This window comes from Rhinopithecus bieti, unplaced genomic scaffold, assembly GCF_001698545.2.
Source record: "Rhinopithecus bieti isolate Rb0 unplaced genomic scaffold, ASM169854v2 scaffold_59, whole genome shotgun sequence".
NCBI classification, from domain to species: Eukaryota; Metazoa; Chordata; class Mammalia; order Primates; family Cercopithecidae; genus Rhinopithecus; species Rhinopithecus bieti.
The window spans coordinates 1,232,987-1,257,038 of NW_016803115.1; the positions used below are offsets into that span (position 1 = coordinate 1,232,987).

General features: G+C 38.9%; 1 protein-coding gene and 1 pseudogene across 1 annotated transcript; both read right to left on the reverse strand.

The window, feature by feature from the left end:
• Positions 1–697: 697 nt before the first annotated feature.
• Positions 698–23,246, reverse strand: PSMC2 (proteasome 26S subunit, ATPase 2). Its single transcript, XM_017852549.1, has 12 exons — positions 22,992–23,246; positions 16,826–16,863; positions 15,833–15,914; positions 14,986–15,085; positions 8,108–8,239; positions 7,256–7,328; positions 6,565–6,660; positions 5,706–5,870; positions 3,870–3,957; positions 2,459–2,661; positions 2,264–2,360; positions 698–2,176 (listed from the first exon to the last, which is right to left on the reverse strand). The coding sequence occupies exons 1-12, from the start codon at positions 23,059–23,061 to the stop codon at positions 2,019–2,021; spliced, it is 1,302 nt and encodes a 433-aa protein (XP_017708038.1). The 5' UTR covers positions 23,062–23,246; the 3' UTR covers positions 698–2,018.
• Positions 21,342–23,080, reverse strand: LOC108515596 (40S ribosomal protein S29 pseudogene; annotated as a pseudogene).
• Positions 23,247–24,052: the final 806 nt, after the last annotated feature.

Consider the following 24,052-nt stretch of genomic DNA (forward strand, 5'->3'; position numbering starts at 1 on the left):
AAACCAAAATGCAGGTAATGGTTTTGAAGCCCCTCCAATCCCAACAACACAATGGTAAAAGCTAGCACTACACCAGGTAACATGCCTGCTTAGTGACTTGGATTTTATCAAGTTTGAGCATCTTAAAACTCCACCTGGCCTTTGAGAAAGGTGTACCAGGCTTTTCATTGTACTGGTATATTGCATTTCACTTTACCTAACAGATAAACCTCAGAAGCATCACGAAAATTGAGTTCTTTAATAAACCTAATCACATTTTAATGTTGTTTTTAAAACGGGATTCTACAATATATATTTCTAAAGTCATAAATCCTTTGTATTCTAACTTAGCACCCTGACACATATATATATGTGTGTGTGCATCTACACACGTATATAGACACATCTATTTTAGGTGGAAGAAGTCATTGGTAAAAGTCTGTTTCATCTTTTTAAGTAGGGTACAAACATGCTGACCTAGACAATGTTGATGCTACCTGCATAAATATGCCTTGACAGAAAACACCCAAATTTTCAAATAGTTGATTTTTTATTTGATGTGTAGCCAATTAGATTTTCCTTATGGACTTAAATTAATTATCACGATAGTCGCTCTGTGTCGTTAAAACAGAGTGTGCTCAACACTATCTAATTTGAGTTGTCTTTAATTGGTATATATGAGCATGTGGCCATGACAAAGTGGAAAGACTTGAGAGTGTGTTCTAAATGCGTACATTTATTTAATCAAAACATTCAAAAACATACATCTTCATTTTCTTGAGTATATTTTATTGTAAGCATAACCTGAAAATAGTTTGCTCTATTTAATTCCTCAAGAAAGACTAGAGCAGGGTTTAAAAAGATGAATTTTCTGATCAAGTTCATAAAATGAAAATCAAGAATATTGGTTGGATTTTATAAAGGGCTTTAATTTCTTGAAAACTTTCATAATTTTCCATATTTCAGTGCAACACAGCATTTTCTATGTTGTCAACTTTTTCTATTGTAAATTTAAAATGTGTCCAACTTTATTTTGCAACGTATTTATGAATATTGAACTTCAATAAAAATATTCATTATTGTGCTTTAGTCTTGGCATTGGGGAAGGGGTAATTGTGGTAGAAGATAGGATTTGGTGGTGGTTACACAGGAGATAATTTTAAAAAGATCTGTTGAGGATTCTAATATAACCTTTATTTTTAAAATACCTCACTGTAGACCAGAAGCCTAACAGACATTTTACCAAAATTTCAAACTAATTTGTAAAATGAAAGTAATCACTTTTCTGTATGAAGCCAATTCTGGATTTTCTAAATTAGATCATATGTACACACATTTTTTTTTTTGTCTTTTTTACTACTCTTTCACCTCTGGCTGAACATTTTTCTTTCTGCTTTATTGTATTACTTTACTGCTCATTAAAATCACTAATTCTTCCTGATTAATTTGAAATCAAATTGCAATGCAAAACATATACATCCAATGTTTCTCCTACTTTAAAAAAGATTTAGCCAAAGCTTTTATTATTCAACATGGTGGTGGGAAACTATCATAATGCATGTGGTCATAAGCCTAAGTGAGCTACTTTGATGCGGGACAGAAGAGGATAATAGGAGCATAGGTAATGGAGCCGACAAACTTGGACCAGAAACCCAGCTTTGCCACTACAAGTAAGTAGGAAAGTTTGTGAATCCATTAGATGAAGATCCATTTGATAATCTTCCTCAATGGACAGATGGGAGGATACAATGAGAATTTCTATGTAGAGCACCCAGCCAGCATATGCCTAGGATATAAGCCGTCTAAGCAAGCACTTTGTTTGCTGTGAAACCCTTAAATGGGAGTAGGTCAAAAAAACAGTCAAAATACATTCTAACAAGCTTTTCTGTCTAATAACATCAGAGATCACCTTTTATTAAAAGAAGAGATATGGAAACATACAATTTTGAAGCCATTTATTTGTTTATGAAGTGGTTATTAACAAGTCTATGTAAGGTTAGGATTCCAATCTAAAGTTTTCACCTGAAAGCCTTCAGGGTTCAGTTGTATGTCATGTAACGAGGAGTAGCACTGAATTTGGCATAAGACTTAATGACCTTATTTACAGCTTCCAAGAAATCCTTCTCGGTAGCGATTTTTCGCCGTGCTCTGATGGCAAACATACCAGCTTCTGTGCAGACGCTTCTAATCTCAGCACCTTTCAAACAAAAAGAAAATAAACAGGCTTAATTAAAGCAGCCTGAGCAGACAGACCAGCAAATATAAGCAAGAACTTTCTACTTACCAGTGCTATTTGGACACAGTCGTGCTAACAATTCAAATCTGATATCTCTTTCAACACTCATTGAACGAGCGTGAATCTTAAATATGTGGGTCCGACCCTAAAAATGAGAGAATTGACAAATACGAAAATGCAAAAAACATCACAGGAAGAAAAAACTTCAAAAATCCCTTTCCTAAAATGAAATGATTTTCTTACCTCTAGATCGGGCAGGCTAAATTCAATTTTTCTATCCAATCTCCCTGGCCTCATCAATGCTGGATCCAAAGTATCAGGTCTGTTAGTAGCCATCAGCACTTTAATATTACCTCGAGGATCAAAACCATCAAGCTGATTGATCAGTTCCAACATTGTTCTCTGCACTTCATTGTCACCTCCAGCACCATCATCAAACCGAGCCCCTGAGAAGACGAAAGATAAGCTCTTCAAGTCCACTCAGAGTAGCACTATGCATGACTTGAAAGTACCATAAATCTCAGCTCAAATCATGCCCTCTGGAATAAGTGCACATCCCACTTTGAAGCAAATCCTGTAAGAACAGCCTGCTTTATACAAAACTAATCAGAAAGTGAACCTTTGCTTTCAAAAGTATTCATCACAGATTTACTTAACATTTTTTAAACTGCATATGGGGCAGTTTTATATTTTCAAAGTCTACCACATTTATTACTTAATTTGAACCTCTCAAAACCTCAAGAAGTACACAAGGCAAGAATTATTCCCTTTAGAAGATAAGAAAACTGAGGCTAAGAGATTAGTCAAAATAACTTGTCCTCAGGAGTTCGAGACCAGCCTGGCCAACATGGTGAAACTACGTCTCTACTAAAAATACAAAAATTAGCCAGGCATGGTGGCAGGTATCTGTAATCCCAGCTACTCGGGAGGCTGAGACATGAGAATGGCTTGAACGAGGAGGCAGAGGTTGCCGTGAACCAAGGTTGCGCCACTGAACTCCAGCCTGACCAACAGAGTGAGACTGTGTCTTTTAAAAAAAAAAAAAAAAAAGTCTACATTTCATGGCTAATACTGTATTTCCTGTGCACTAAGAAAAACCACCACCAATTAAATTATGCCCCAGTGCTTTCTTATGACATTAGATGATACTTCTCAATTTAGGAGTTGTTTAAAGTGTGGAAATAGGTGTTGTATGAATGAAATCAGATATAGGTTGAGCATCCCATATTTGCAAATATGCAAAATCCAAAGTGCTTCAAAATTTGAAACTCTTGAGCCCCAACATGATATTCAAAGGCAATACTCATTGGAGCATTTTAGATTTCAGGTTTTCATATTTGGGATACTCAATCAGTATAATGCAAGTACTCCAAAAGCCAAAATACCTAAATTCCAAAACACTTCTATTCTCAAACATTTCAGCTAAGGGATATTCAACCCATTGCACAAAATAAAGGCTCTGAAAATGGCAATGGTATATAATGTTTCTTCTTGCCTTTATAGTTTAGCACTACTACTTATTAGATCTGTGGTGCCAATGTTTCAGAGCTCATAGAAGAGTTATTGTTAAAATTCTGTATAAGAATTAACATATCACTTTAGAGTTTTCATGAAACCGAATCCTAAAGCAGTTCTCTTAACATATCATTCTCACCTCCAATAGCATCAATTTCATCAAAGAAGATAAGGCAGGCTTTTTTTGTTCTGGCCATTTCAAAGAGTTCACGAACCATTCGAGCCCCTAACAAGAAAATGATTTATTAATTCAAAATTGATTTTAAAATATTTTAAAGTAAATAAAAAGTTACGCTTCAAACTTTTCAATATATATTTTTAACAGTATTCTCATTCATTATTACCTAAACTTTTTTTATTTTTTTGTTTTTTTTGAGATAGAGTCTTCTCTGTCGCCCAGGCTGGAGTGCAGTGGTGCGATCTCAGCTCACTGCATCCTCTGCCTGGGTTCAAGCGATTCTCCTACCTCAGCCTCCCGGGTAGCTGGAATTACAGGCATGTGCTACCAAGCCCAGATAATTTTTGTATTTTTAGTAGAGACAGGGTTTCAGCATCTTGGCCAGGCTGGTCTTGAACTCCTGACCTCATGATCTACCCGTCTCAGCCTCCCAAAGTGCTGAGATTACAGGCGTGAGCCACCATGCCCAGCTGTTTTTATTTTATTTTATTGTTTATTTTTTGAGACAGAGTTTCGCTCTTGTTGCCCAGGCTGATGTGCAATGCCACAATCTTGGCTCACTGCAACCTTCGCCTTCTGGGTTCAAGCGATTCTCGTGCCTCAGCCTCCCGAGAAGCTGGGATTACAGGCACGCACCACCACACCCAGCTTTTTCTATTTTTAGTGGAGATGGGGTTTCTCCATGTTGGTCAGGCTGGTTTTGAAATCCTGACCTTAGGTGATCTGCCCGCCTCTGCCTCCCAAAGTGCTGGGATTACAGGCGTAAGCCACTGCGCCCAGCCTACCTAAACTTTTTTTTAAAAGACTGAAGTTTGCTCCCCAGTCCACCAAATTAATCATGCTAGCCTTAAAATATTAAGTGATTTGCATGATTCTGTATCGATTACATAGCAATAGGTTTCGGATCTGACGAGGTCAAATTAATAGTTAAATAAAGGAACCATTCTAATCAGTAAAACTTGAGTAAATAAAGCATCTGATCTATCACTTGGAATTCCTGATCACTGAATTTGACTTTAAATTTTAATTAGGGAATAAAAGGATACCTCAACTCATGCAGCTCCGTATCTAATTCTTATTGTAAATATACGAATCATCAACAGGTTTCAGATACAATACGTATAGCCCTAGACTTATTCTCTAAATATATATATGTATATGGATGTCTACAAACATACAGACAACCTATGCTCTCACTTTCTCATTAGGACTGAAAACACTGCCCCTGAAGTAAAAGTATACTTTTGAATTCACTTACCAGGCATTTCCATAGAAAAGCCACATCTGTAGAAAATGTCATCCTTCTGAGGAGGGGCATACTGGTTAAAATTTTAAGTGGTTGCCTATTTCCAAATGATCACAAAGGCAGCTTCTAAACTACTAATTACAATCAAGAAGTTTCAGGTCTCAGGCCGGGTGTGGTGGCTCATGCCTATACTCCCAGCACTCTGGGAGGCCAATGCAGATGGATCGCTTGAGCCCTGGGCCGCATGGCAAAACCCCACTCTACAAAAAATAGAAAAATTGGCTGGGCGTGGTGTCATGTAGCCATGGTCTCAGCTACCTGAGAGGCTGAGATGGGAGGATCACCTAAGCCCAGAGAGGTAGAGGCTGCAGTGAGCTGAGATCACAACACTGCACTCCAGCCTGAGCAACACAATGAGACTGTCTCAAAAAAAGAAAACAGAAATTTCAGGTCTGGATCCCTCAATGCAGAAGTGCCATTTTTAATTTCATTCATACTGTAAAATCTTTCACAGGGCTATATATTCTTTGACTATGATAAATTTACTTTACCTCACCGACGTATTTCTGTACAAGCTCAGATCCAATAACTCGAATGAAGCACGCATCAGTCCGATTAGCAACTGCCCGCGCACAGAGTGTCTTGCCTGTACCGGGTGGACCAAAGAGCAACACGCCCTTGGGAGGCTCAATGCCAAGGTTTACAAACCTCTCTGGCTGTGAAAGAGACACAATTTTCACATTTACCACTTCTGTATAACAAAAATCAGACTACTGCTACATCAACAAAGTGCTTTTATGTTTAGTCTTTTATCCTGAAAACCATACTTTAATATTTAAATCAAAATTATTAAGTCCACAATCTACATACTTGGACTAAGTAAGAAATTTTACTTACTCTAAGACGTGAGTTCTAAACTGGACTCACATCAATACATAAGACTGAATGGCTTTTAAAAAGCACTTCTATTATCCAATCTTAAAATATTTTCCTAATTTTAAAAAATTGTGTTTAAGGAACACAATTATCTGGTATTCAATATCCTAGTTTTCCATTATCCTCCCAAGTTTAACCTGCTTCAACTTAAGCCCCTTTCTTCTCGATGTCTTTTGAAGAACCAGTTTCTTCTATAATAGCCTGTAACATATTTAACATATTGCTAAAGGTTACACTGAGCCTCCTCTGTCACTGTAAACAGCAGATCTTTCTTTTTTAAATATACTTGACCATTCAATCCTTTTTGCTTGCTCTCCCCTAGAATTTACCAACTCTACACACCTCCTCTCTCCACCCTCTCAAAAAAATTCTCATTAGGGAAAATATAAAAGCCATCTAATATACAAGCAATTTTAGTGCTCAATACACAAAAATTTATACAAAGAAATTTAAATACAACACTCAGCTACTTACATGAAGTAAGGGGGTTTCAACTACTTCTCGCAATTTCTCAATCTGTTCCTTACAGCCACCAACATCACTGTATGTGACATCAGGTTTCTCTTCCACCTAAGAGAGGGACAGAAATGTACAACATATAGTCACAGGCCTTTTGGATACTGTCCAAATTCAGTAGAATAGACCTAATACCTTAAAAGAAAAATCAAACTCACAAGTGAGAATCTTAATAAAAATTGAATACATTGCCCAGTGCCCTGGTACTACTTGCTGTATTACTTATTATGATACTAATGAATGAAAGACAAACTAGTAAAATAAAGACAGGTGAGACTCTGTCTCAAAAAAAAAAAACAAAAATGCTGCCAGGCTCAGTGGCTCACGCCTGGAATCCCAACACTTTGGGAGGCTGAGGCAGGCTGAACACTTGAGGTCATGAGTTCGAAACCAGTCTGGCCAACATGGTGAAACACCATCTCTACTAAAAAGACAAAAATTAGCCAGGCATGGTGGTGGGCGCCTGTAATCCCAGCTACTCGGGAGGCTGAGGCAGGAGAATGGCTTCAACCCGGGAGGCAGAGGGTGCAGTGGGCCAAGATCGCACGACTGTACTCCAGCCTAGATGACAAGAGTGAAACTCCGTCTCAAAAAACAACAACAACAAAAAAAAGACATAGCCTTCCTTTTGCCTCCCATAGTTTCTTACCTGCATCATGGTAACTGTTGGGTCAATCTTAGGAGGCAGTGGAATGTGAATTTGATATTTATTTCTGTCCACACTAAGGAAGTAAAAAAGACAGTCACTAATACATTCTTTAAGCTTTCAAAGTGCTTTTATGTTTAGTCTTTTATCCCCAAAACCATACTTTAAGAAAACAAGAGAGAGACAGAATCCCTAAGGTTATATAAAGAGAAATAAAGAGAGCATGAAACCTGAGGATACTAAATTATATGTCTAATGTGGCAAACAAGAATTACAGAGAAATACAAAAATAGCCTGTGGAGTGCGCACATAGGTAGAGTTAAAAGTAAGGTAAAGAATGCTTTGGCTTAGCCAGGCGTGGTGGGATGCACCTGTAGTCCCAGCTACTGGGTAGGCTGAGGCTGAAGCATCACTTGAGCCCAGGAGGTCAAGGCTAAAAAAGAACGCTTTGTCCTAACAGCAACCAAATCCTTGAGGAGGGAGGGGAGATTTTTTTTTAATTTACTGAGTGAATTGTTATGTATTCTATAGACATTAACACACTTGGCATCATAATTATCCTAAAGCAAGTAGTCCCCCAACCTATACCATGTTACCGTAAATAGACTGATAACCTCAACTCTGAAATTTGAAGCCATTCATAAGAAACAACAGTGGGAGTAGGGGAGTCAGGGAAGCTGATGGGATGTTAGAAAGCAGATGCAGAAGAAAGAATTTTCAACTATAGTACATTACTAGATCATCCCTTGGTATTCCAGGGAACGCAGTTCATTTATTCACTGCAAAGCCAAGGATGTGAATGTGAGGCAGCATCCTTAGTGAAAGAAAAGTATTTATTGTAAATAGAAATCTTACCCCACTCTCATCCCTTCTTCAATGTCAGTAGGTGCCACTTGATCACTAAGGTCCACCACAAACTTGGCAAACTGCTTTACGTTGATAATGTATTTTGGGTCCTCCGAATCAGCATTGATTATCTTTGTACACCTAACACAGCAAAAAGCTTGATTAGAATAAGGAACCTAAGCCACTAGTAATGAATTCAACCAACTAGATTCTATCCTGAGTGTGCAATATATAGGTATAAACTAGAACTACAGAAACTGGGACGTTGTTAAAGATCCTTTTCTATACTCAACTCCAAAGGTCCATTCGACTTTAGCCAAGCCATAAATTTTCAAATACATTCTCCTGGAAAATTAAACCCAAATATCTCATCATTAAGAAGTTATCTGGTTTCTTGATTTCCATAATTTATATTCCTTTATTATTAGTGATGCTCCTGTATATCTTAAGTTGCTCTCGTTTTTATTTTCCCTATAAAAAGATGGTCTTGTCTTACACCAAATTCAGTAATAAATGGGTTTTCATTCTTTTCCTGAGTTTATACTTTAAATCCGTTTTCTTTTATTTTCTTTCCCTCTCTCTTTTTTTTTTTTTTTTTTGAGAAGGAGTTTCACTCCAGTTGCCCAGGCTGGAGCGCAATGGCGCGATCTTGCTCACTGCAACCTCCGCCTCCTGGATTCAAGCAATTCTCCTGCCTCAGCCTCCTGAGTAGCTGGGATTACAGGCAACTGCCACCATGCCTGGCTAATTTTTTTTTAAATTTTTAGTACAGACGGGGTTTCACCATGTTAGCCAGGATGGTCTCGATCTCCTGACCTCGTGATCCGCCCGCCTCGGCCTCCCAAGTGCTTTTTTGAGACAGAGTTTCACTCTTGTTGCCCAGGCTGGAGCGCGATGGCATGATCTTGGCTCACTGCAACCTCCACCTCCTTAGTTCAAGCAATTCTCCTGCCTCAGCCTCCCAAGTAGCTGGGATTACAGGCATGCGCCACCATGCCTGGCTAATTTTGTAATTTTTTTTTTAAGTAGAGATGGGGTTCCTCTCAAACTCCCAAGGTCAGGCTGATCTCAAACTCCCAACCTCAGGTGATCTGCCCGCCTCAGCCTCCCAAAGTGCTGGGATTACAGGCGTGAGCCACTGTACCCAGCCTTTAAATCCATTTTATTGTTTTGCTACATTTTTTCTTTTTTTAACTGAAGCAGTAGAAGCTTTTTTTTTTTTTTTTGGAGACAGAGTCTTGCTCTGTAGCCTAGGCTGGAGTGCAGTGGCATGATCTCGGCTCACTGCACCCTCAGCCTCCCAGGTTCAAGCAGTTCTCCTGCCTCAGCCTCCCAAGTAGCTGGGATTACAGGAATGCACCAGCACGCCCGGCTAATTGTTTTGTATTTTTAGTAGATATAGGGTTTCACCATGTTGGCCAGGCTGGTTTCAAATTCCTGACCTCAAGTGATCCACCTGCCTCGGCCTCCCAAAGTGCTGGGATTACAAGCATGAGCCACTGCACCCAGCCAGTAGAAGCTATTTTAAACTTAATTATATTCATTTCCATATGGCCTGGTAAAAATGAATTTATAATGCCACATACATCACAGTATAAAAGTCAACTGCCCTTCCCCTTCTATAGTATCTATCTACTAAAGAAAAACAAAAACAAAAAACAGAAATAACATTAGAAAGCTGCTACATAAGCAAGAATTACAGAGAAATACAAAAATAGCCTGTGGAGTGCACACATAGGTAGAGTTAAAAGTAAGGTAAAGAATGCTTTGGCTTAGCCAGGCGTGGTAGGATGCACCTGTAGTCCCAGTTACTGGGGAGGCTGAGGCTGGAGCATCACTTGAGCCCGGGAGGTCAAGGCTGAAAAAGAATGCCTTGTCCTGACAGCCTAATTGTGTGAAGGACTCTGTTTTCTGTTACCAACCACGTTTGCTAGGGAAGAAGAATTATGCCTATTCTCTACCAAAAAAAGAAGAGGCTGACCAAAAATCCTGAAAGGAATAACAAGAACAACAAACAGCAATAATACCAAACCCTGGGGAGAGGAAGAATCTGATTTCCACAGGTGACACATTACATTATTTTAAATGTCTAGTTATCACCAAAAAGTTATGAGATACAAAACATTGTGAGATGCATTTTCCCTTATGTATGACATTATGGCTCATACATAAGGGGGAAAAAAGCAGTCAATAGAAATCATCCCTTAGGAAGCCTTGATGTTGGTGTTTAAATTAAACAAAACTTTTTTTTTTTTTTTTTTTTTTTTTTTGAGACGGAGTCTCACTGTTGCCCAGGCTGCAGGGCAGTGGTGCGATCTTGTCTCACTGTAACTTCCGCCTCCCAGGTTCAAGCAATTATCCCGTGTCAGGCTCCTAAGTGTCTGGGATTACAGGCGCCTGCCACCACGCCCAGCTAATATTTTTATATTTTTAGTAGAGACAGGGTTCACCATGTTGGCCAGGCTGGTCTCGAACTACTGACCTCAAGTGATCCACCTGCCTCAGTCTCCCAAAGTGCTGGGATTACAGGCATGAGCCACTGTGCCCAAACAAAAACCTTAAATCAGTATAAGAAATATTTTCAAAAAGCTAAAGGAAACCATACTTAAAGACTTAATAAGAATGATGAGAAGAATGTCTCACCAAATAGTGAATACAGATAGAGAAATTAGACTGGAATATTATTTGGCCATAAAAAAAAAAGTTCCAGCCATTTTTGAATATGGATGAACCTTGAAATATGCTAAGTGAAGGAAGCCATATACTATATGATTCCATTTAGATGATATGTCCAGGATAGTCAAATTCATAGACACAGAAAGTAGATTAATGGTCACCAGGGGCTGGGAAGAGAGGGGAATGAAGACTGCTAATGGGTATCAGGTTTGTTTTTGGGGTAACAAAAATATTCTATTCTGGAATTAGTGATGATCAGTGCACAATTTTCTAGATATCCTAAAAATCACTAAAGTGTACACTTTAAAAGAGTGAACCTCATGGTATGTGAATTTTATATCAATAAGATTGTTATTTAAAAATTCATAAGCTGGCCGGGCAAGGTGGCTCACACCTGTAATCCCAGCACTTTGGGAGGTTGAGGTGGGCAGATGGCTTGAGCCTAGGAGTTCAAGACCAGCCGAGGCAACATGGCAAGACCCTGTCTCTACTAAAAATAAAAATTAAAAAAAGCCAGGCATGGGGTGGTGTGCACCTGTGGTCCCAGCCACTTAGGAGGCTGAGGTGGGAGCCCAGGAAGCAGAGGGTGCAGCGAGCTGAGATCATGTTACTGCACTCCAGCCTTGGTAACAAAGTGAGACCTTTTCTTAAAAGAAAAAAAAAATTCACAAGCTAAAAATTACACATACACAAATTGTATCAAGAGTTTTAAGCAAAGAGTATGAGACTAAAATCAATAGAAACTTTTTCAAAATAATCTTTGCTTTCTTTTTTTTTTTTTTTGAGACGGAGTCTCGCACTATTGCCCAGACTGGAATGCAGTGGCCAGATCTCAGCTCACTGCAAGCTCTGCCTCCCAGGTTTATGCCATTCTCCTGCCTCAGCCTCCCGAACAGCTGGGACTACAGGCGCCCGCCACCTCGCCCGGCTAGTTTTTTGTATTTTTTAGTAGAGACGGGGTTTCACTGTGTTAGCCAGGATGGTCTCGATCTCCTGACCTAGTGATCCGCCCGCCTCGGCCTCCCAAAGTGCTGGGATTACAGGCTTGAGCCACTGCACCCGGCCAATCTTTGCTTTCTTTAAGGCCTGGGATCTTGTAGGAGTGTGGGGCTCTTTAGCTAGTCTGTCTGTTATGAAAAATCTATATGAAAAGTTTCCCTCTAACTGCTTTACGGAAAAAAAAAATTCCCCTCATACGAACTAGAGAAACGTACCTAAATTTTTTATTTTCCCATAGGGAGATGAGAACATATTACAACCATGATATAAGAGCAGAACATTCAACACACACACAAAAATGAAAGAATAAAGATGAGATCCTTGAAATCAAAAACCTGAGTTTTTTTACCTAAGAAATTAAAACCTGAGTTTTTTACCTGAGAAATTAAAACCTACGAGAAAAATGGGAGGAAAAAAACATCAACAGAAGAATTCAAAGATAAAGAAAAGCTCATAGAAAGTAAAGTAAAAAGGCAAAACCAAGGAAACAGGAAAGAAAGAGTAGCATATTAGAGGAGCAATCCTGGAGGCCCCATATCCAAATAAGAGAATTCAGGAATAAAGGTCCAAGGAAATGGAAGGAAAGAAATTAACAAATAGTTTCAAGAAGATTTGCCTTACTAAAGGAAAAGAGAGCCCAGCACAATGGATGAAAACAGACCAACGCCAAGGCACATCACCATGAAATTTCAAAAAGAGAACAAGAGAAGACTAAAATTTTCAGAGAAAAAATAGGCCACATATACAGGACTGAGGATCAGAATGGCTTCAGAGTGACACTGGGAGGCAAAGGACAACAGAACGACGCCTTCAAAATTTTGAAGAGAAAAGAACTTGATACTCGGCTAAGATACTTTCAGACATACGCAGTCTCAAAATACTACCTCCCAACTGACCCTTTTCCAGGAAGCTACCAGAGGATGTATTAGACCTAAATAAAGGTATAAGGAAACCAAGGAAGAAAGACTAACGGTACACAAGCAACAGGAGAGAGGCAAAGGGAAATCTCCACGGTAGAGAAGTCAGACGATTGTCATTAAACAGGCATAAAGGACAACTGGTCCAAACCAAAGCAGGTCAGGAAGTGCTGGGAAAAACTTAAGGAAAATGAAACCGAGAGAACACCAGATGCAACTGAGGTATAACTGAGAGAAAACTAACATCTAATGCATCTAAAGAGCATCTTAGACAATCAAGAGAAAGTGGGAGGTTGAGTTCATAACATATGCACAGAAAACCAGGCAAATGAAGAAACAAAACATTAAAACAACAACAACCAAAATAAGTGGTACAAGAAAGGAAAAGCAATCACAGCTTACCACTTGGCTCTTTGTGAATAGTATTTACATAGCCATAATCATATAAACACTGAATACTGATCTAACCAAAATTATAACAGAATTACACCGGAAGGATGTTGGGATAGGAAGGGTGTGCCTTCAACATGAAGGCAGAGGAAACAAAACAAAATCCTCATCTTCCATGGTGGGAAGCCAAAAGATAATACCTAAAACTAAAAACTCAAGAAGTAGGAATCTACAATACACAAGATATAGCAATATCCATTAGAACCATGAAGGCAAAAACCAAAATAATCAGCTAAAAAAGGTGAAAATGAGTGTCTGTAGGGAAGAGAAATTGGGAAATACAGTTGTTATTATTTAACTATTTAACTCTTTTATTTTTTTTTTTTGAGATGGAGTCTCACTCTGTCGCCCAGGCTAAAGTGCAGTGGCACAATCTCGGCTCACTGCAATCTCCGCCTCCTAGGTTCAAGCAATTCTCCTGCCTCAGTCTCTCCAGTAGCTGGGATTACAAGCGCCCACCACACCCAGTTAATTTTTGTATTTTTAGTAGAGACAGGGTCTCACCATGTTGGCCAGGCCAGTCTCAAACTCCTGACCTCAAGTCATCTGCCTGCCTGGGCCTCCCAAAGTGCTGGGGTTACAGGCATGAGCTGCAGTGCCCAGCCTGAACCATTTAACCCTTCAAAAACCATAATAAAACTAAAAAAATGAATAAATAAATAAATAAAAGGGAGAAAAGATGGAAATTGGGAGGTAGGAAGGGTGAGTAGATGGGAAAGAAAAATAATCTTTAGCTTTTAGGAACTAAAATAAAACACAATTTTAAAAGGATCATAAACAGAGAATATCTTTATAGCCTTGAATTGGGCTAGGCTTTTCTAAGCAACATTAACACCCAAAAGGTATAATGGAAATATTGGTATATTTTATCTCCTAAAAATGTAAAACATTAGTACAACAAAAGGTACCAAGAAGTTAAAAGTGACTAGGTAAAAATACTTGTAGCATACTTAAGAAAAGATAATATGTACAATATATGAACTGTTTCTAAAATTAACAAGAAACTACCCAAGAACAAAACATGAGTAGTCAAAGAAATACAGAGGTTTAGTAAACACAAGAAGTAGCTATCACACTAGTAATCAGCACAGTACAAATTAAAATTATTTTCCCTCAAATGACAAAAGTGTAAAAACTGAAAACTGCATATCTTACATTGATCAGACAAATGGACATTTGCCTCAAAGCCTCTCGGTAAAAGTATAAACTGGTCAAAGCAATTGTCACAGGATTTTAAAACTGTAATATCTTCGACCCCTAGAATTCCACTTGTAGTAAGCTAGCCTACAGAAATATATGCACATACACTAAGAAACATTTAACATGAATGTTCACTACAGTGCTGTGTATAATAGAAATTGTTATAGCCTAACATCTACACATTATGCAATTTTTTAAAAACATGAGAAAATAAGTGTACCTATATTAAAGACATAGATTCCCAAAACATGTAGTTATGTCTAAAAAACAAAAAAAAAATCAGGATATGTTTCTTGCATGCAAATACACATAGGAAGATACACAGAAAGAGGATTAGGAGGGCCAAACTATTTTAGTACTTATGTTTGAGGAAAGGGCAACAGGAAAGCAAGTAGGAGAAAGGAGTTTTCACATCTTGCTCTACATCTTTTGTATCATTTAAATCTTTTAAATGAATACGCCTTCATGTATTTTTGAATAATTGTTTAAGGCATAAAATTTTAACCCCAGTTTTGTAGAAAGCTTTATTTACTTGGAATTTGGAATAAAAATCCTTTATGAACTATTATATTATCCCCGAGACTCTAGCATTAAGTGCTTGAAAATACAGACAAAGGTAAGTTGCCACAGAGCACCCATGCATACCTGGCAACCTGTAAAGGCTGTTCACTCTGGAGTGTCTGCTTATCTGCAGCCAAATCCCAGAGTGCTGGTGGGGCCAGGCCAGTGTCAGATTCTTTAATACCTACATAGAGAAAGATGACAAAATTTACTAAAATGTAATGCATCACCCTAAAATAAGCTTTCTGAATCTCGGCCCTACTGACATTTTGCACTGAATCCTTCATTGCAAGGATCGTTGTGTGCATTACAGGCTGTTTAGTAGCATCCCTGGCTTCTCACCACTGGATGCCAGCAGCACCACCCTCTCTCAAAGTCATGACAATCAAGAATGTCTTGAGACATTGCCCAGTGTCCTCCGGGAGTGGGTGGGGGTGTGGCAAAATCACCCCAGCTGAAAACTACTACCCTGCCCTAAAGTAATTGTCAAGCCAAAATATAATGCCACATTTGATATTTTTGTGTAGGTCAAATGTAAAACTTCATCATTCAAGTTCCCCCAAAAAATGTTTCCAACTTCCAGGAAAGAGCCCAATTACTTCAAGCAAAACTATGCTGTGGATCTTATTTTTATCCAAAAAAGTTTTCGACTTATTAACTGAAGGTTACTGAACTGGGTTTTGAACAATAGAAACATTACTGGCTTAGAAGATGGTATTGTTTCTTATTTCTTAACTGCATAAGCATTAAACCTGGTTGTAAAAAGCAGTGAAAGATATGGTTAAATGAGATCAAATTTCTTAACAGAAAGGAAGAATAACGATTTTTTAAAATCTGTAATCATAAAGGAGTAAAATCTGTAGTTAAACTCTTTTGATATTATTAGCACATTAAATTTAAAGGAAGGAAATGGGAATTTAAAAATACATACCAGTGAGCTCATTAATTTTCTTGAGAAGTTGCTGAATGTCATCTTCAACTTGCTTGATCTGCCTAGAGTAAGTGCTCTGACCCTAGGTGATGAAGGTCAGTTTAGTTAGAATATCAGGATATCAACAATTTATTAAACTATAGGCAAAAATTATTTTTAAGTTACAATTTCAATAGCTATCATTATCCCAAAGCTTGTGAAGTAGAGAGGTGTTCCTGAGCCAATATTTCTCCCTAAATACACAATCCACTATTATGCAAGATAACAAACGAAAATCATGGCCGGGCACGGTGGCTCACGCCTATAATCCCTGCACTTCGGGAGGCTGAGGCGGGTGGATAACCTGAGGTCAAGAATTCAAGACCAGCCTGGCCAACATGATGAAACCCCATCTCTACTAAAAATACGAAAAAGTAGCCAGGCACAGTGGTGGGCGCTCGTAATCCCAGTTACTCAGGAGGCTGAGGCAGGAGAATCCCTTGAACCTGGGAGGTGGACGTTGCAGTGAGCCAAGATCGCGCCACTGCACTCCAGCCTGGGTGACAAGAGCGAAACTCTGTCTCAAAAAAAAAAAAAAAAAAAATTGTGTGAAATTATACAAAACTATTTACTGACTTCTATGCATTAAAACTTCATTTCCAACTAATCCAGTAATACTTGTTAAACACAGTGAACACGTGTAAATTATTTTAAGTGTCTTTCAATATAGTATCACATTTTAATCATGAATAGGATTAAAATAATACATAAACTGAGACATGCCAAATACTTACTCTGATCTATTCTATAAACTTCAGGTAGGTAACTTCATTTAGTGAAAATTACAATGAGCTGCCAAACATTCTCTTCTAAGTATTTTGTTTCTTTTATTTTTTGTTTGGTTTTTTAATTTTGGTTTCTTAACTTCTTCTAATTATTTTGGAAGGACAATACCAAAACAGTTTTTATTTCAACATAAAACATCTATAGTTTGTAGACACTGAAAGGACTTACATAAGTTTTTAGCAAGGCAATATCACCCTCATCCAGAGCTGAAAGAAGAGAGACAATACATGAGATTCAAAAAGAAACTATAATTAACATTTTTTAAAAAATAAACAAAAAGAAAAAAAAGAAACTAGAGCTGATCAACTTTTCTGTTCGATTCAAATTGTTTTAATTGAGGGCCAAAACTCAAGCAAGATTATGATGATATAAATTCAATCAAATAGTTCCTGGACTTAAGTAATGTTTATCTAACTGGGAGGAAGACAGATTTTTAAAAGTACATAATATACATGATTACCTATTTTAAATAGTATATATGTAAAACACATCCATTAAGGATCTTGGTTAAATTATACCATATTCATACAATGAAATACAACGCAGGCTGGGTGTGGTGGCTTATGCCTGTAATCCCAGTACTTCGGGAGGCCGAGGCGGGCATATCACCTGAGGTCAGGAGTTTGACACCAGCCTGGCCAACCTGGCGAAACCCCGTCTCTACCAAAAATACAAAAATTGGCCTGGCATGGTGGCACATGCCTGTAGTCCCAGCTACTCGGGAGGCTGAAGCAGGAGAATTGCTTGAACCCAGGAGGCGGAGGTTGCAGTGAGCCCCAATCACATCACTGCACTCCAGCCTGGGTGACCAAGAGACACTCCGTCTCAAAAAGAAAAAGGAGATCCAATGCAGCAATTTAAAATGATAACAGAACACAGACATAGAAAGCAATCCAACAAATGCTCTTCAGTGAATCACGTAGGTTTAAAAAAAAGCATATAATGTGCATATATTTTGTTTTTATATAAAAATCACTTAAAACACATGTGGAGAGTAACCTGAAACGGTGTTCTACGGTGGTTACCTGGGATTTCAAGTGATTTACAGTTAATCTTTTCTATTCACGAATTCTGCATTCCTGAATTTGCTTAGTTGCTCAAATTTATTTGTAATCCTCAAATCAGTACTCATGTGCTTTCATAGTCATTTGCAAATAGGCAGAGTGGTAAAAAATTTAAGTTCACAACTAAGAACAAGTCACTCTAACTTCTTGTTTCAGCTTTCATATAAAGATGACCAGAAGATAGAGATGGTAGGGGAAATGTAATATAATCCAAGCAGTTCAGGCTCTGGGGCCAGGTGGACCGGGTTTGAATGCCAGCTCTGGCATCTGTTAGTGGGGTGACCTCAGCCAAGTCACTTAACACTTCTGAACTTTGTTTTCTCTTTTGCGAAATAAAGAAAAAAAGAATCTACCAGGATGAGTTGTTTTTAGGATTTAAGATTATAATCGGCTGGTTGCTGTGGCTCACACTTGTAATCTCAGGCTGAGGCAGACAGATTGCTTGAGTCCAAGCGTTCAAGACCAGCCTGGGCCACATGGCAAAACCGTGTCTCTACAAAAAATACAAAAATTAGCTGGGCGTGGTGGTGTGTACATGTAGTCCCAGCTACTGTGGGGGCTGAGGCAGGAGGATCGCTTGAGCCCAGGAAGTGACAGCTACAGCAAGCTGAGATCGTGCCACCGCACTTCTGCCTAGGTAACAAAGTGAGACCCTGTCTCAAAAAAAAAAAAAAAAAAAAGGATTATAATCTATGTGAGATGTATATATATATTTCTCCTAGGAGCAAGTATTCAGTACTTCCTAATTCACGGTTCACAGCAACTGTATAGAACGTATCTATCATGAAAAACAAGAACCAATCATACGATCATACATATTTTAAGGAAAAAAATGGCAGGCCTTTTTTTTTATTTAAACTAGGTATGAGTAGAGGTAGGAAAAAGCATGCTTAGTAATAGCAGCTAGACCAGGTAAGCTGAAACACTGTATACACATTAGGCAGTAATAGGAAATTAAGTAGATGGAGGTTTGGGGCTCTAGTGAGGTGGACCATAAATTCCAGAATGAGGTAATCAGGGTCACTACAGCTGACATTATAGGAAATGTGCCTTAGAAAGAAATAGTTAGCCAAGATATGAAGAACAGATTGGAGTGAGGCCACTCAGAAGTCATAAGAACCTAAATAAAAATGGTAGCAATGAAAAGAGAAAGGTTGTGGATTAAAAAAAAAACCCTCAAGAGGTAGAATCTACAGCACATGGCAAATGACTAAATGTGAGAAGCTGAGGAGAGAGGATCAAACATGATGCCCACGCTTCGGACCTAGGTACTACACAATAGATGTCACAATAGAAAGTGGTTGGCAGGGAGATACGAAGTTCAGTTTTAATTTTCTTAAGTTTGTGGTACTGTTACCAGAGCAGAAAAGAGTTAACATAGCATGCATAATTGCTATCCTTTGAAAGGCCTGCTTATAATGTTGGTTCTTGGCTCTTGTCTGAGAACAACGATTTCAGAGGGTTCCTACCATTCCCAGAACTGAAAAAGGTGGTTCACTGTGCTTAAAATGTTTATACAAACTATAGGGTTTATGCAGAACATTTATCTTCCTTCAGGGAGTCTAGAATTTTGGTATGTGCTAAACAGAGATGCCTACATTACCACCCCATAATAAAAACCCTTGGTGCCAAATCTCTAACAAGCTACCCTGGTTAGCAACATTTTACACAAATTGTCACTACCTGTTGCTGGGGGAATTAAGTGCATCCTGTGTGGCTCCACTGGAAGAGGACCCTTGGAAGCTTGTGCCTGGTTTCTCCTGGACTTGGCCCCATGTGTCTTTTCTCTTTTCTCATTTTGCTTTGTATCCTTTCACTAAAATACACCATAGCCATGAGGATGACCACATGCTGAGTCTTGTGAATGCTCTTAGCATATTACTGAGCCTGAGAGTAGGCGTGGAGACTATCCAACACGCCAGCATATCCTGATGCGCATTCTAAAAGGCGGAGAGAAATCTGGCTCTAGAGGTCAGATGCTAGCTTGAGGTTAAAAAGATTGACTAAGGAAGCATATAGACTCCAAGACCAGAATGGATGAAATTAACAGAAACAAAACTTTAGAGAAACTACGTGAGGACACAATGAAGGAAAGAAAAGAAGCAGGAGGATAAACGGGAAGGTTCAGCAAGAGAAACCAAGATAGGCTCAAAGGCTCAACAATGTCAAAAACACAAGGATTGGGATTGAGAAATACTAAAGATCTGGGAATTAAGAAACTATTGATCAGTTTCAATAGATTTATAGAGATAGAAACTAAAGTGCAAGAAGTTTAAAAATAAAATAAGAGGCTGGCATGGTAGCTCACCCTTGAAATGCCAGTATTTTGGGTGGCCAAGGTGGGAGGATCACTCGAGCTCAGGAGTTTGAAACCAGCCTAGGCAACATAACAAGACCCTGTCTCTACAAAAAAAAGAAAATTGTTTAAATTAGCATGGCATGGTGGTGCACACCTATTGTCCCAACTACTAGGGAGGCTGAGGCAGGAGAATGGTTTTAGCCTGGGAATTCCCAGCCTGCAGTGAACTATGATTGTGCCACTGCACTCCAGCCTGAGCGACAGTGCAAGACTGTCTCTAAAAATAAATAAGTAGTAAAGAAATGTACTGTGGGCGAATAGTAATAGCTGCTATAAATTGAGATGACCACTGTATGAGATATATATTGATATTATCTAATTCTATATAAACCTGTGAAGTAAATACAATTATTTCTACATTACAGATAAGAACAACAGTTTCACAGAATTTATTAGACAAAACTCAAAGCCAAAATTCAAACCTAGGTCTTTCTAACTCCCAGGCCTGTCCTTTCTGCCACTTTTAGGCAGTGAAAGAAAAAAAAGAAAATGACTTGTAACTTCAGAGAGCAGGAAGATTTTCTCAACTATGTTTTTAAGATAAAATGGATATTAGCATGTTTACAAGAACAAAAGGGAAAAATTCCATAGGACAACAAATAGAAGAGGTAGTGACTGAAGAAACAAAAGTTCCAGAGGAGGAAGGCATAAGATCAAAAACAGAGATGGGAAGGTTGCACATAACAAAAAGTGATACCACTTCCTCTAAGGCAGTATTAAAACAGAAAATGGAAAATGTCAGAGAAGTTAAGAGAACTCTTAAGTGGATTCTCAGTCTTCTCAGGAGAGAAAAAAGTCATCAGTCATGAAGAAAGAGACTGAACTGAGGACCTGAAAAACTTGTAAGTTTTGAAAGAACCACTCAAAGTGAGTCAATAGGAGATTCACAAAAACTTAACTGCAATTAGGACCAAGTTGAGATCTGAAAGCTTAAATTGAAAGTAACTTAATCAGGCCAGGCGCCATGGCTCACGCCTATAATCCCAACACTCTGGGAGGCCAAGGCGGGCGATCACCTATGGTCAGGAGTTCGAGACCAGCCTGGCCAACATGGTGAAACCCCATCTCTGCTAAAAATGCAAAAATTAGCTGGGCGTGGTGGGGGTGCCTGTAATCCCAGCTACTTGGGAGGCTGACGCAGGAGAATCACTTGAACCCAGGAGGCAGAGCTAAGATCACACCTCTGCACTCCAGTCTGGGGAACAAGAGCAAGACTCCATCTCAAAAAAAAAAAAAGGCAGGGGGATATGTATGAATAAACGCACAAGATCCTATATACATGTTAGTCATAACTGTATCCAAGGAATAAATGCGTTAATATTTTTACAGAATAACAAACCCAGAGAAACACACAGATCACTGGGCACAGATCAAATGATAAACCTCTGTGTCTAACTTTTCCAATAAATACTGAGTATCTCTGACATTTTCAGTGTCCTAAAATATTTTTAAAAGAAACAGCAGAATGAGATGAATGTAGAAAGGAAATGCTTTCTTTTGGGGGAGGGTGTAAATGGAACAGGGTGCTAGGAAAAGATGAAGTTAAGAAAGGGAAAAGAAAGAAGAAACACAAGAAATACCAAAAGAACATTTAAAACTAGCTTAAGGAACAAAAGGAGAAACAGCATAAAGATTAGATTACAAACGGGACTACTGGGAAGAAGTTATATCCAAAAATGGTGTGCGTATCTCATGCACTGTAAGTTAAAGTATCAACTGGTAAAATCTCCATGGAGAGTAATTTGGCACTTACAAAATCTGAACTCCATTTCTAGAATTTATCCTACAATTTGCATTTGTGCACTTGGTAAAAGTTACATAAACAAGATTATTCATTTTTTTAAATGTTTATTTTATGTACAAAGAACTATCATGGTTTTTCATTGGGTAGATGCCTTGGATAATCCTTTGAAGGAAGATTATTTAGTCCAACTTAATGAAAGCAATATCCTTCGCATACTGAGGAAAACACTGGCGGCACATATTGAGGCACATCAGACCGTGCCGGTTTGAACAGACACGACAAGAGCTTGAACCCTGGCCGAACTTTCGCGGGTGGCTCCAGTACAGCTGCTGGTGACCCATCTTGCTCTCAAGAGTGCAACGAGGTAAAAGGTATTCAATGTTTTATAACAGCAACAAATTGGAAAAATCTAAATGTTCATCAATAATAGTTAAATACATTATTGCATACCCATAAAACGGGATACTATGCAGATGCAGAGAAAGTGACTACATGATAGGAAATTATCTCTTATATTAAAATTGTTTAAAATCGAGATGTTGAAGTATGTACAGCATGCTACATTTCTGTAAAAAAAAAAAAAAAGGATTATATAAGCGGACTTGCTTCTATATGTATAGAGTATGTCTAGAAAGATATGCAAAATGGCAACTTTAGTTGCCTCTGTGGAGAAGTTGGTGGCTGGGGCCAAGGATGCGAGGCTTTTCAAATGTATCTTTTCTGCCTCTTGAATTGTGAACCCTGTGGATGTATTATGTGGTCAAATAATTTTTTTTAAGAAAATTATGTCTCAGAGTTATAGCTACACAGTGATAGCTCCCAGCTGTCCCAGGGGGAAGGAGGAGAATAGGAAAGAGGATCAGGTGACCCAGCACCGCCAAGCAGAACTTTTCAAGGCCTGTTAGGCCAACCAGAGTGCGTGACTTCTTCAAGACCCGACAGCTGAGAATGAATAAAAATGTCCATCAGCAGATGAACACAGAACTTGTAGGGATAAGGGAGACTGAGAAGGCAGGCAAGTTAATCCGGCCGGCGCAGACTAAATTACTAGGGGCACAAAAGGGCCAGAGCACAGAGCCAGGAGCGGGAATCCAGCTCCTCTCCTGTGCCAAGGCAGCTCCGCTCCAGTCCCGCCCCAGCTCCGAGCTCCTGCCCATGTCAACTGACCTCGGATGGGCTTGTCGTCCTTCTCATCCTCTTTGGTCTTCCGCTGATCGGCACCAAGGTAATCCGGCATTTTAGCAGCTCCAAATGCCTCCTCTTCTTAATGATTACACAGCACCTTCCTTTCTTCCGGTGGTGTCTTCCCTTTCCCTTCCCCACCGGAAGTATATTGGGCTCAGGCGGGCCCCTTTACCCAGTGCTAGAGAGTCCGGAGAGAACGCTGGGGGAAACGCTATGGCATGCTGGTTTTTGGACTGATTACCTGTGAAAAGGAAACTACAGTGTTTGTAAAACGCGTGGCATATTAGACACAATAAGTAGTGGCCACATCTACAAACATAGTGAAGGTAATCTATTTCTGGTAAAGAGTGAATATCCAGAATATTTGAAGAACTCCTATCCTACCACCCAAGAAAACAACCTAGTTTTTTAAATGAGCAAATAACCTTAATAAACATTGCTCCAAAGAAGATATACAAATGGACAACATCACTGTTAAGGAAATGCAAATCAAAACCACAGTTGGATGCCACCACACACCCATTAAGATAGCTATTATTAAAAACAAGCAAAAACAAAACAGGAAATAAGTGTCGGAAAGGGTGACCCTTGGTTCCAGCAGACCCTTGAGTGTGCTGCTGGATAAAATGAAATCCTGGTGCACTGTTGATGTAAATGTAAAATGATAAAATGGTGCAACTGCTGTGGGAAGCAGTATGATGATTCCTCGGGAAATTAAAAATAGAATTACCATGCCATCTGGCAATTCGACTTCCGGATATGTATCCAAAACAATTGAAAACAGGATCTCAAAGAGGTATTTGTGCATCCATGTTCATAAGCAGCATCAGTCACGACACCCATAAGGTGGAAGCAACCCAAGTGTCCATCTACGTATGAATGGACAAACAAAACGTGATGAGCGCGTGCGCACACACACACACAGGTATTATTCAGCCTTAAAAAGGAATGGAATTCTAGTATAAGCTACAGCACACATGAACCTTGAGAACATTATGCTAAGAAAATAAGCCAGTCACAAAAAAGACAAATACTATGTGATT

Bases quoted from the DNA above. Each gene is read 5' to 3' on its own strand.
- PSMC2 (XM_017852549.1), bottom strand. From the start codon at position 23,061: ATGCCGGATTACCTTGGTGCCGATCAGCGGAAGACCAAAGAGGATGAG. The intron at 8,240-14,985 runs GTATGCATGGGT...TTGCTGTGTTAG, and splicing joins CAGCCTTTACAGGTTGCCAG to GTGTACAAAGATAATCAATG. The intron at 2,177-2,263 runs GTAAGTAGAAAG...TTTGTTTGAAAG, and splicing joins ACTGTGTCCAAATAGCACTG to GTGCTGAGATTAGAAGCGTC.